At 33.7% G+C, this 13771-nt stretch overlaps 1 protein-coding gene across 19 annotated transcripts in view; it reads left to right on the forward strand.

The window, feature by feature from the left end:
- Window positions 1–13771, forward strand: part of ATP11A (ATPase phospholipid transporting 11A) — a 115772-nt gene that overhangs the window by 78009 nt on the left and 23992 nt on the right. For all 19 annotated transcript variants that reach the window (XM_086880202.1, XM_086880200.1, XM_086880196.1 and 16 more), the window contains exons 10-20: window positions 6–87; window positions 1300–1450; window positions 2202–2399; window positions 3895–4068; window positions 5489–5652; window positions 5931–6002; window positions 7751–7824; window positions 8054–8157; window positions 9923–10104; window positions 10595–10846; window positions 12725–12899. In XM_086880202.1, the coding sequence (XP_086736328.1) occupies window positions 6–87; window positions 1300–1450; window positions 2202–2399; window positions 3895–4068; window positions 5489–5652; window positions 5931–6002; window positions 7751–7824; window positions 8054–8157; window positions 9923–10104; window positions 10595–10846; window positions 12725–12899 (1628 nt within the window). The remainder of the gene's footprint in view (window positions 1–5; window positions 88–1299; window positions 1451–2201; window positions 2400–3894; window positions 4069–5488; window positions 5653–5930; window positions 6003–7750; window positions 7825–8053; window positions 8158–9922; window positions 10105–10594; window positions 10847–12724; window positions 12900–13771) is intronic.

Genomic DNA, 13771 nt, shown 5'->3' on the forward strand with positions numbered 1-13771 from the left:
TTCAGGTGTTGCTATCTACACTGGCATGGAAACTAAGATGGCATTAAATTACCAATCAAAATCACAGAAGCGATCTGCTGTAGAGAAGTATGATTTCTAATTCTTATTTTGGGGTTTGAAACCTGCATGCTCTAATGGTGCAAATCAGAATTTTTTTTTTCTCTGAAAGTATATGTGTCATTGATTTAAATGAAAAAAGAGGTAGAGGGACTTTAAATTTGGTTCTTTTTAAATAATTTTATACTTATAATGCAAGTCATGTAACACCATATAAATGAGGTTCTCAATACTGAATTATTCTTGTTAGATGTTTAAAAAAATAAAGCCATTTTGATTTAATGCTTAGCTTGTTAAGCTACGATGTTTTGTCATAAGACTTTCTTTCAGTGTTTAGAATATATTTATTGACAGTTTTCCAAGATTGTGGTTTTTATTATCCTAGCATTCAATGTTTTTCATTGCAAGTAAGTCTTGAATTCAGTAAAAATAACTTTTTTGATGTTATCACTTCACTTTGGATCAGTGGCAGTAACAGTGCTTGTCTGTGGCATGTTTTCCATTGTTTAGCTAAAATTAACAAGTTCTGTCCAGACATGTGATAGTAAGGCAATGTTATCCTTAAGGAGCGAACTGACATTGGTTGCTTACTATTTTTAAAATAGAGATTATTTTCTATTCCTACTCTGCTATCTGAAATCATCAGCTGTGTGTAAGGTGTCCAGCCTTGTGAAAAACAAGATGTCATTGATTGAGGCAAGATGTACTGACCAGCTGACAGCCTCTCTCTTACATAGTGACTGAGCAATGATGATGTGTCTCTTCTGTTGTTATTGATTTATAACCCATGGCTTTTAGTTCATGCCCATCATTAATGAAAATATAATTTTAAATGCAAAATGTTCTTGCTCTTTTTTTAGATCTGCCTAGAGTTAAAACATTACAGCTACGTAGCAAAATGTTCTTTTTTGGTTTTATATTTCTATAAAAGTACTTAGGTGAGTGATCTTAAAATGATTCAGCAAAGTGGAATGAAAAGGTCTGCAGATACAAGCCCAGTTATTCTGTTGTGAGTCTATCTGTGCTATTGTTTTCACTAATATATTGGTTTTGATAATAGAAAAATATAAAAGAATGTCAGTAATTTTTTTCGTCATTGGAGAAGCACTTTGGAAGGGTTATTTAACATCTGAGCATTGTTAGACTTGCAGCAAATATTAGGCTGATGTATAACATTTTCTAATAAACTCTGTACTTTAGATGCTAATGGAATTCTTATTCTGGCTTTTTTTTTTCCTATAGATCAATGAATGTATTTCTTGTTGTATACCTCTGTATTCTCGTCAGTAAAGCACTAATAAATACTGTTCTGAAGTATGCCTGGCAGAGTGAACCATTTCGTGATGAGCCATGGTATAATCAGAAAACAGAGCCTGAAAAGAAAAGAAATTTGGTATGGAAATAAATTATAATACCAACAAAGTTTCCTTAAACCCTTAATTTATAGAGATTCTACTGAAAAGTATATAGAGCCTGCTTACATACCAGTCATGCTTTTTTGCTGACTGTGATGATAGATAGTATACTTGCAGAAAGCTTGTCTGTTACATTTTTGCCCTTAAGTTGTATTTGTGAATTTAAGTGATGAGAAAATGTCTGGTTTAATATAAAAAGCTTCATGAAAGTGTTTTGGAGCAGCTTGTTATTTATATAAATTCCTAAAGAATTGACCTCTTGCAGAGAAATACAAGGGCTAGAAGGAATCCCACAGCTATTGGCAGTCCTGTAAGAGACATGTTCAAAATAATCCACTGTAGGAATCTCCATAAAAATGCTCTCAAAAGCTTAGTTTCATATTGCTTTGTTACAAGCACTCAGAGAAAGCATCAGTCACTAATGCTCATTAGTTGCTCTGGAACTTTACAATAATGCTGTGTACAGTACAATGCTCTGCAACACTATTCTACACCTGTATATCTGTAAACAAACAAAAACAAATTTAAAAGAAAAAGCTCTATTGCATGCCACTTGTGATGTTATAAATCATGAAGGTTTGCATGCTGTGCTGAACTGTGTGAAGTATGAAAGGTGTTGCTTTCTGTTCAAAAGTTACTTGAAAAAACGAAATTGTAAATACTTGCAGTAATCTTGCAGTCTTTAATGATACGTGAAAAATCAATATTTTCATCTTGTTTCTTTGGCAGTTTCTTCAAGCTTTTACAGACTTCCTTGCATTCATGGTTCTTTTCAACTACATTATTCCTGTATCCATGTATGTCACTGTGGAAATGCAGAAATTTCTTGGTTCTTATTTCATTGCATGGGATGAGGAAATGTTCGATGAGGGTATAGGTGAAGGACCATTGGTGAACACTTCGGACCTCAATGAAGAGTTGGGACAGGTAAATTTCATTGAATGATAGTATTTTTTCAACTGTTTCTACTGTAGGTTTTTATTCTAAAATTGTTACTTCAAGGTTTTTTTGTTTTGTTTTATTTTGGTTTTTTTTGCAGCTACATGTGCATTTTCCTTAGTGCTGATTAATTTTAAAAATAAAATCTGAGATATTTTTATTTTCAGATTCAAAAATTCTGATTTCTCACCCGGTCAGTAGAATTAGCATTAGTATAGTATTAAGGGATAAACACTTCCTCTCCATCAATTATAAACATCTAGCTTCCTTAGATTAAAAGTTAGATGGAAAAAACCCTTTTTGTGTGATTAGACTGACACTGCATCTCCAGACACAAGTTTCATCCATTAACATTATCAATTGCCAGTGTAATTTTTGAAAATAAATTCTGTCTGTGTTAAGAAAATCATCACCTTGAGATAGAAACAGATAAATTTTTTTTGAGAAAATATTTAATATCTCAGTTAAAAATGTTTTCATAGGTTTTTCAAATGAATAAAACCTATCCTCTCTGAAAAAAGTTTAATTGTGGGTATTTTGTCCACAGATAAAAAGGCACTGGAAAATTTGGCATGTGCCTTTTCAGATTAGGAAATATTATAGAAGTCAGTCTCAGTGGAAAGTGTGCATAATTAATGATGCATTTGAAGACTGACCAAAAATTTATTTGGTTTTCAGTTTGTTCAGTGCATTGCATAAATTGTGAAGTTTGATAAACAATCTGATTAATTCTAAATAATAGCCTTATTTTCAGTGTTTAATTCCTTACCTTACTTCATTCTCTTAGCTTATCAAATGTGACATGTTGTGTGTATACAATACCTCTGTCCAAGATCCAAAATTGAGCCAATCTAGTCCTCTAGTGAATAATTCAGATTTTGGGGTTTTTTTAGTGTTGTTAGACTTAAGCACTGGGACACATTGTAAAAGATGAAGTTAATGAAAAATTCAATATTGAGAAAAAAAATGAGTGTTTCCAGGGCAATTACAGTGCCCATGGATATAACTGTATGTCTCCACAATCCTCATTTAAACTATCATAATTGTAGTTGAGAATTCTGATACTACCTTAAAGACTGTTCTGACAGTAACTGATCCAAATCCAGGCATGTGCATTAAATAATAATCCCTGGGAAATTAAATTTGTATGCATTTTGTTTCTATAAATACCTGTCTTACAGCAAGAAAGACATTAAATACTAAGAAGGACCTAGAGAGAAGAGTGGAAGTAGGTTAAACACATCATTTTACATGCATTATGAGACAAAAGATAGCGTTGTTTGATATTCTTGTAGGATAAAATCTTTAAGGGCCTGTATGTCTGTGAAGATAACTGCCAAAAGAAATTGTTGTCTTCCATTTCTGAAAGAGCATAAGGATTTTCAAAGGAAAGTGTAACCCAGTAATAAACTCAGTTTTGTTCAGAGATGTTGGAAAATCTCTGTTCATGTTTCTGCTGTTTTTATTTTGTTCTCATTGGCAGATTGAGTATGTCTTCACAGATAAAACAGGAACATTAACTGAGAACAATATGGAATTTGTAGAATGTTGCATTGAAGGGCATGTTTATGTACCACATGTTATCTGCAATGGACAAATCCTCCATGATTGTACAGGAATCGATATGATTGACTCATCTCCAGGAGGTAGTGGAAAGGTATGATAACTCTATGTTCCTGGTTTTTTACAATGAAACATGAAAATTGAACTGTACTGATGAAGGCAGTATTAGAAATTCAACATTCTTGAATTTTACTAATCAAAGTAGATAACTGCATATACATTTTCATTTCCTAGTTAAGAGTAAGATTTAGAGACTTAATGGGAAGTTTCTCATTTTAATGCAGTTGTAAAGCTGAGTTAAAATCCAAATATAGAACTTTCTCTGGTTAATACCTACAGACACAGATAACTGGTTTCCATTTAACTTTAGGTACAACAGGGAAAGCAAGACAAGAAAATCCCTAAAGGGGAAAATGGGGGCTTAGTGTAAGCACTTAGTCATCACTCAGTGAAAATGTGGTCACAGAATGATTTATGATCAAATTAAATTACTTTAAAATATGACTTATTTTAGCCACATCTGAAGTGTGCTACCTATAGCATGTGGCTGTTTGCTGTGTAAAGAAAAATTAGTTGAAATTTCAGGAGGCTTCATGTTTGAAAAGAGTTTATATGGGCAGGATAATGACAGCCAAAGTACAATTTTTTTTATTACATCAGTGCTGTATTGTATCATTCACACTCACTTCATATCATACCCTTCACTGTACAAAATGAGGTCTCCTCAAATATGTTGCTGTTGTTCAGCAGCCTTATCTCTCACCCATGGCCCTCAGGATCTGGTCTCGAGATATGCTGAATTTGTATCTTGGAATCACAACAGCACAGACAGTTTGTATTTAACAGCACACAAGAATAGGTTTCAGACACAAAGATAAAGATACGACATAGACAGGTATTCATGAAATAAAAATCTCCTTCTGGTGTCAGGAGCTGTCATTACCAAACCATCTGAAATTTTATAGGAAGTGGTTGGCTGGAGCTGCCAAAGTATGTGCACTTCAGTAATTTATTTAGTTTTGAGGGGTGTTCAAGCTGCTCAAGAGATTGAAATCTGTAAGCCCTGCTAAGACCTGTGCTCCAAGTACTGCATCCTTCTGTGTGAACTCAGGGCTTCTGAATTATACCTTGACTAGAGATTAATTAATACAAGTTGTTAAGGTTTAAGAAAAAAAAAATAAAAAAACAACTTCAGCCACATCTAGGCATGCAGAGGAGATAGAAGTTGCACACTGGGGTTTTGTTGGGTTTTTTTGCATCATTAGCTTGACTTCTTTGGCAATCCCAGCAACCTGACTTGCATGGTAGTCCTAAGGGTACAAACAGCTGTGACACGATTCCTTGTGGCAACCACACACAATGTGTGGTTACCACAAGGAAAGACCTGGCTCCCCCTCAAGGAGCCTGCCTTTGTCTGATTAATAATCAGCAGTAATCAGTGATACTGATCACCTCCCAGAAGAAGAGTTTTCAAGCGATAACACGTAATCACAACCATTCCTTTTATTTTTCAGGAGAGAGAGGAACTATTTTTCCGAGCTCTTTGTCTTTGCCACACTGTTCAGGTGAAGGATGATGACAGCGTAGATGGTTTGAAGAAAAGCCAGGCACAGAGAAGATCTTGTATATATATATCATCATCACCTGATGAAGTTGCTTTAGTTGAAGGAATACAGAGGTATGTGTGTACTTAGGTGCTATATTTTTCTAAACTACAGATTTAATCACTGATGCTCAAAATTGTTTCCAGAACAAAAATTGTAATAACGAACACCAAGTAATCTACAACTGATTGTTTCTTAACATGAATTCATGAATCTTCATAGCCTAAAATCAACTAAAAATGGTTTGGGATTTTGGTGTTGTTTTGTTGTGGCCTCAGTCTTAAATCTTTATGACATGCTTAAACTAGATCATTATATATTTGTTGCATTTGTTCTGTGTTTCATTTTACAGACTTGGTTACACCTATCTAAGGCTGAAAGACAATTACATGGAGATCTTAAATCGGGACAATAACATAGAAAAGTGAGTGGTTAAAAACATAACAAAATAGACTGATGACAAGTTTTTGTTGATGTGTTCAATAAACCATTTTTTCCTTACACATGAATTTTTAAGTCAGGAAAGCCAGGAACCTTGTGTTTTAGTAGAAAAATAAAGAAACTAGTAATTTTAGTTACTTTCACTTTTTTAACATTATATGCAGTATAAAATACTAGTATGACAATGAAGGTGTGGTATAGGATTCATGACCTAATCTAAAGCTCCTGATGGCTTTATGTACGATAAATTCTTAATAGAAAATGCTGTGTACCCAATTTGTTTTTCACAAATAATCCATGGAATTTACAGGAGGGTAATATCTGTAGAATAATTTTTGTGGACCATAATATGAGTCAAATTTTCAATTACACTGAAATAGTACAGTTGTTCTGTGGTATGTACATACCCTTGAAAATGTACCTTACACTTCTGTAGATGACTGCTGGTTAAGTCTGTTGTATGTTGAGATCTTCCTGCTTGGGTACTCTGCTAACTACACAGGGACTCTTGGGCACAAATATAGGAGCCTTGCTGTTACTTTACTCCCTTTTAGGATAATAACGGAGAATTTTTCTCAAAGGTTACTTCAGACTTTTTTGGATCAGCACATAAGAACTGGAGTGAGTATCATTTGGTGACTCAGAAGAAAGCACTATAATTATTGAGAATTTTCTCCCAAATGCATCACATTTTGTAGACATGGGCCTCTGATGTAGTTTGCACAGGTCTGAGTTCTAGGGCATTAAAAGGACTTAGGACTGAAGTATCTAACTAAACAAGCAGATCTGGACATAGACAAATCCTGAAAAAGTTGGAATTAATGATTGGATTGGTTATGTTTGTGCTGGAAAAAGAGAGGCTCTCTTAAATTCATGGAAATATATAAGAGAGTAAATGAAAGCAGTATATAAACTGATGAAACCAAAACAGTGCAACAAGAGCTGGTGTTTGTTTTTCCACTTAGAAAGGAAAAGAACATGTGATAAAATCAAATCCTAGAAATAATGACAAGTGTAAAACCAGTAAAAGTAAATTTTTTTTTTCACTTGAATTATCAATATTTGAGCAATTTAATAAATAAAATTAAATAAAATACCATTTTTTGCCATTTAAAGCAAACAGTAGTAAGTTGAACTTAAACGGAAAGTCTGGAGAAGACCGACCAAGTCTTTTAATATTTTTTTTTTTTATTAATAAACATGAAAAACAAAAGCCTAACAAGCCTTTAAAGTATTCTTCCTGATACAAAACCAAAATAAACAAAACTCCCCATGAAAGAGTATCCTAAAAGAAATCAGCCATAAAAAGACTGAAATCTCAAACAACAGCATAGTAAAAATTAGTAAAAGATAAAAAAAAAACTTGTGTGTAAGCATGCATTTCAAGTTTTAAGGCTATGTCTAAGTATTATACATAGAAACTATATAATCAGTACAGTTCTCTGTTGCAAGGTTTCTTATCTTGTACTTAAATAAAGTAGATGGACTATGAATCCAAAGATACTTAGGGACCTCACAAGTTCTGTTTCAAGTAATTAGGAGCTCAGGGCTTTCCATATTTATTATTTGCAACCTGATATTTCATTCTCTACTACTTCCATATTCCATAGTACTCAGTGTAATCTTCCATATTAGAAATGGTGTTTAATTTATATGCTTGAAGTCATTATAACCAATTTAGGGATTAGGAAATACAGAGTTGTGTGAAAAATAGTTTTGTTTCTGTTTCAGGTTTGAATTACTGGAGGTTTTCAGTTTTGATTCTGTGAGACGGCGAATGAGTGTAATTGTTAAATCTTCAACAGGTAGGGCTGTCACACATTCTGTTAGATTTTTTGTTTCACGTGAATTTGTTTCAGATTTATCAGAGTTAAGCATTAAACACAGTCTGTGTGCCTTTCTTTATAAAATCAGGGACTAGGTACTAGTATGACTACAGATATTACAGAAAAGTTGGAAGAAAACATTTTGAAGACTTACTAATTTGGTTGTTTTTTGAAGAAAAAATTGAATTCTATATGCTGTCTCTTTTAGGTGATATATTTCTGTTTTGTAAGGGAGCAGATTCGTCCATATTTCCTAGGGTTAAAGAAGGTAAAATTGAGCAAGTACGATCCCGAGTAGAACGCAATGCAGTGGTAAGATTCCATTTTATTGATCTGTTCACATGATATCAGTGTCAAAAAGAAATTAACTGCTGTGATCTCCAGCTTTATCTGCTAACAGATTTGTCTTTACAGGCACCAAGGTTGTTCTATGCCAAGGTTCACTCAGGCTTTGTGGGTAGCAGTGTGTGTAACTCCCTTATTTGCATCTGTCCTCCATCTCATCTTCCAGATGTCAGTTGTGGTGCAATATGAATGCATTAGATATGCACAACTGTATGCTAAACCAGAGGTCATCAGTTAGCTCATTAGTATGGCATTTTCACAATTGTGGTTTGAATTAATTTTTGAATAGAAGTACATCTCTTTAAAAACTATTGCTAGTTTCAGTCCCCAGCCTAAGCAACTATGATCTTCTGCCTTTGATTGTTTCACAAGCTCTAGGGAGGCAGTGCAGTGATCATCCATATCTTATATTTTTGCTTGCTAAGAATTAGCTATGAACTGTCTGATCACCTATAAAAGAAATTCAGAACTTGGTTTTACCTAAAAATAGTATTTGGAGTTGTAAAGTACTGAATTTTGATGTGTCTGAAAATATGCAGAACTCATTGCAATGCAGGGTAACTGCCAGTGTTTCATAGCATATAATTTGATGACTTCTAGTACTCAAACTGAAAACAAAGTATTACAGATATGTGGAAAAAAAAAAGCCACAGTGTCACCTGCTTTTGTTTTGAAGGGAAAAACTCTCAAATTGCTTTACTAAGCTTCATTATATGGGACAGCTGTCTGATAGTTACAAGTAAAAGAGGCTAATGAAGTTGAAAAGTATATATATATTTTTTTAATTTTTATATATTTATATTTATGTGTTTATATATTAAATATATATTATATAACAGTATTTATATATTTATAACTTTATATATTTAGAATATATATATAAATTTATATATTTAGATATCATATCTATTCAGTGTCTGGAAAGAAATCCAGACCAGCACCTAATTCTTCATACCACATAATTAGAAATAGGATTGGCTCCAGGCTACACACAGAAGCCTGTCAAAGAGAATACCTGGCACCTGCTTTTATCAATATCAAGAGCCTGGAAGGTATTTTAATTCTCCTTCTTGGTTTGGTCATAAGTAACTGTACTTATGGATTAAAGTTAAGGAAGCTGAAGTGCCAGTTAAATGGTATTGTGAGATGCAATATATAACTCAGATGGCAAAGCTTTTCTGTGTTATAATAACTTTTCCCCACCTTACACAATTTATATACTCCCTTTTTTGTTCATCACACAGTCCAGAAGTTTGATGCAGTCTGAGACACTCATAGCTAAATTCTAGTTTTCACTTGACCAAAATTGGTACCGTTGGATTTTCGCTTTCAGTTCTCTTTGTGATGTTTGGTCTCTGTGGATGTGCTGCAACACAGCAACAAAATCAGGTTCTGCATATATTACTATTATTCTGACTCATTCTGCCTAATTATACACATAGGGAAGGAAACATTTACCTTGACTTTGCCATCTCTTGTAATCTCATATATCCAGTTGGATCACTGAGCTGTTTATTTTCTGGGAAATTGAGGTTGGTTCATCAAGTTGTAATTGCTTCCAGAGCAGAACAGAAGGAAGCTGAACCATATCCTAGTCTATACTGTACTGTACCAGTCTATACTTAGTCACTTCATGATGTTCCTTTTTCAGATCCTCCAGCATAAACAACAGCAAGAGGTCTAAGACAAGTTTTGTAAAATGCAATTTGTTTCTTTTGATTGTGGTCTTTAGGAGGGACTGCGAACATTGTGTGTTGCATATAAAAAGCTCACTGCAGAAGAATATAGCAATGTACAGAAGCTGCTTCAGAATGCAAAGTTGGCCCTTCAGGACCGGGACAAGAAATTGGCAGAAGTGTATGAGAAGATAGAAAGAGATTTTATATTACTTGGTGCTACAGCTGTGGAAGATCGGTTAGTTAGTACATTTCTTAGTTTCCTATGTTCAGTGATGGGGACAAAGTAATTGAAGACTCTTTTTCTGCGTTAGAGATTTATTTGGGAAATCCCTTATTTGAATCAACTTCACACTCTTATCTTACCGAAGTTACACACAGCAACTTTATATCCTAGTAAGCAATTAATAATAGTTAAGTGTACAAAAATGAGTGTATTCTTTGAACCATTTACATACATGTAATAATTTATTGAACCAGTTATAGGCAAAAGTTTTGGAGGAAAAGACTACAAAAAGGGTATTGAGGAAATGAAGGAAGAATCTTTAGGTCTTAAAAGGATTCAAAAACATATACTAGCCCCCTAAATATTTTTGGAGTCATAATTCGGGGAAAATTCTTAGATCTGTTAACTTCTATTGAAATTTTTTGTTTATGAAAATCTTTCAATAAAGACCTTTCTCATTTCCAAGTAGCCCATCGATGTATGTTGTCAATTGACTTTACAGACTACAAGAAAAAGCTGCTGACACAATTGAAGCGCTCCAGAAAGCAGGAATTAAAGTTTGGGTTCTGACAGGAGACAAAATGGAGACTGCTGCAGCTACTTGCTACGCTTGCAAACTCTTCCGACGAAATACACAAATACTTGAGCTAACCACAAAGAAAATTGAGGAGCAGAGTTTACATGATGTGCTTTTTGACCTAAACAAAACTGTCATAAGACAAAATGGCAGCTTAACCAGGGATACCTACTCAGGGTAAGGCAAAAGTTGGATTTTAAGGCTGGAAATGGGCTTCTGGGCATTTTGCAAACAATGAAATGATGACCATTTACCTTAAGAACAGCAGTATGTTTCAGTTTCTGTTGCTAATGTGTGAACTATTGTATAGCAATTAAGTATAGGCTTGTTTAGAGAAATTTAGGTTTTCAGTCATGGTTCTTTATCTCATTTCTGGTACTACTTTGGCTCTTAAAAGAAAAATCACAACTGATACTGTAATAATTTTTCCACCATAAAACCGTTAGCAATAAGTTAACAAGTATTTGTGACAGTATTTTAGCAGAGATTTTGTATAATTCTTAGCCTTACAGCTTAAATGTCTGGACCAGGTAACATTTCTTAGCTTTCCTTACATTTTATACCCCACTGGTCTAATCAAGAACATTTAGATAATCAGTTAAATAAATAATTTTTCTCCATGTCATCTGTACCCTTTTGTTTAAGTACCACAGGCCTTACAAGGTGTGATCAAACATGTTTGTTTAACTTTTTGTGCAATGCCAATTTTCTACATGTTTAAACTCTTCAGATATTTTTTTGCCTTTATCGCCAGAGCTGGAGAATAGTACTAAGATAGTAATAGCAGGATTCTGCCTGTATGTTCAAATTCAAGCTAAACATGCTTCACTATAATACACCAAAAATTCAGTATCTTACTTGACCTCATTAATGATAGCTATTCATTTGATATCATTGTACACCGATGGCATTGCCCTGTTTGTGCTAGCAGTAGCAAAGTGATGAAAATATCTGGGAACTGTTATTAAATGTAGTTTACAGAATTTTATCTTGCCAGAAATAGCTTCAGTTCTAGTAAAAATTATGGAGATGCCTAAAACATGTATTAATAAATATGGTGTTTTTCTCTCAAACATTGGTCTTGGTGAAACCATGTTTGTTGAAACCCCATGCACAGCAGTGTATAACCTTGGAACACTGCAAAGAGTGTAAAAATAAACCTCAGTGTACATTTATACAACATTCACTGTTGACCCAGAGCCTGAGGCTGCTGTGTAATGCAGGCAGATGTAAGGGTGCTCTGAAATAACTTATTTGGATGCAGCAGAAAATTGCTCTTGCAGTCCAGACCATCTTACCTTCTCCCATTGTGCACTGTATGATAAAGTAGTGAATAAACTACTTCCTGTGACCATGGTTACACTTCTAGCAATGTTCAAATCACTTCAGGCATACTGCTAATAGATTTTTATGGATAAGAATATATTGTAATATTATAGGAAACATAAATAGTTTTTTCATTTTAGTGTTGTAAATGAAAGTAAACCTGTATTTGACTTAGCCACTACTCTAAAGGCAAAATATCCATATTGTAGATGTAGACAGTGGCCTTATCCATCTGAGCCAAGAGGTTTCTTTTAGGCATTTCCTTCAAGGCACTATTTACTTCTGTAAATGTAGACCCTTGGAAAAAAAATTATTTCCTCATCAGAGTACTGAAGGCCTTTCCCTTTAACTTACTTTTCCTCTGTGTTATGGAATGTGCCACAAAATTAACATTTTTTCTGCAGCTTGGTTTAGCTCACTGCACTTCCTGGGACCTTTTCAAACCAAACTGAAAAGTCATTAATTATACACTCATACTCAGTGGTGAAGTCGCTGAGATATCAGATTTATGTATTCAAACCTGGTGAAGCACTGAATATTTTTAACATAATCCAGAATTTTAAAATGTTGTAAGTCTTATACAAGGAATTTTCTTTAGAAGTATATTAATTTTGTGGTATTCTATACGCATTATTATTTCATTAATTAATTTGCACATAATTCTTACTGACAGATTTTAAATGTGTCTGAGAATTTTATAATGACAGTTTATATTTTCTTCCCAAACAGACTTTCAACCGATACACAAGATTATGGCTTAATTATTGATGGAGCAGCATTATCATTAATAATGAAACCAAGACACGATGGGAGCTCTGGTAACTACAGAGAGATCTTTCTTAATATTTGCAGGAACTGCAGTGCAGTGTTATGCTGTCGAATGGCACCTCTGCAAAAAGCACAGGTTTGTGTTTAATTTCATAATTGCTCATTAGTTATGCACACGTGTAAATATTGAAGATTAATGCTCTGTATGACTTAGGATAACTTAAGATGTTACCATTCATTTTTTTCATCTTCTAAAATAAAAAAAGTTAAAAAAAAAATAATGGAGGGGTGAAAATTTCTGCTGGCAAGCAATTTACATAAGGGTATGCTACAAAAGCACCCAGCTGTGCACCTGAATTTGATTTACGTGCATACTGTTCAAATTTTATGGTTGGTATATGGTAGTATGAACATATTTAATAAATGAACTAACTACTCTCTTCTTAACAAACTATGTATAGTCTACTCTTTTGACACTGTAAGAACCTGTGTTACTTGTTAATGCAGTGATATTTTTCTCTGTTTTTAACCTAAGTGGAAAGCCAAGAAGAATAGACAAAAAAAAGTGTGCATTATCATGTTTTAGTATACCTGACTGTTGCATTTGCCATTTGTATCAAGTAAAAATGTATCCTTCCAATACTGAAACCTCTACCTTTAACAGCTGAAGAGCTGTTACAGGAAAGAAGTACTTGTATATGTATTTATTTTTATTTTCAGTTTGTCATGTCTCTTTCTCAGTGCACAGGTGTAGCATATGTAACCCTTATTCACATTAACAAATGTATGTAGCCAGCACTATAATTATCTGGAAGTTTATAGAAGTTCTTAGTTGCAGCTGACTCAGTACCAAGTTTTCAGAGACGATAATTTATAATGGAGAGATTTGAAGTCACATATTTGGACAGTTTCTATATCAATAGTTTTTATATGTATATAGAGTCTGATATATTTTCTTAAATGTAGGAAAAAAGTTCAACACAGATTAGAAATAAAAGGTTTTTAGTC

This window comes from Cyanistes caeruleus, chromosome 3 (assembly GCF_971803275.1).
Source record: "Cyanistes caeruleus chromosome 3, bCyaCae1.hap1.1, whole genome shotgun sequence".
In the NCBI taxonomy this organism is placed as follows: Eukaryota; Metazoa; Chordata; class Aves; order Passeriformes; family Paridae; genus Cyanistes; species Cyanistes caeruleus.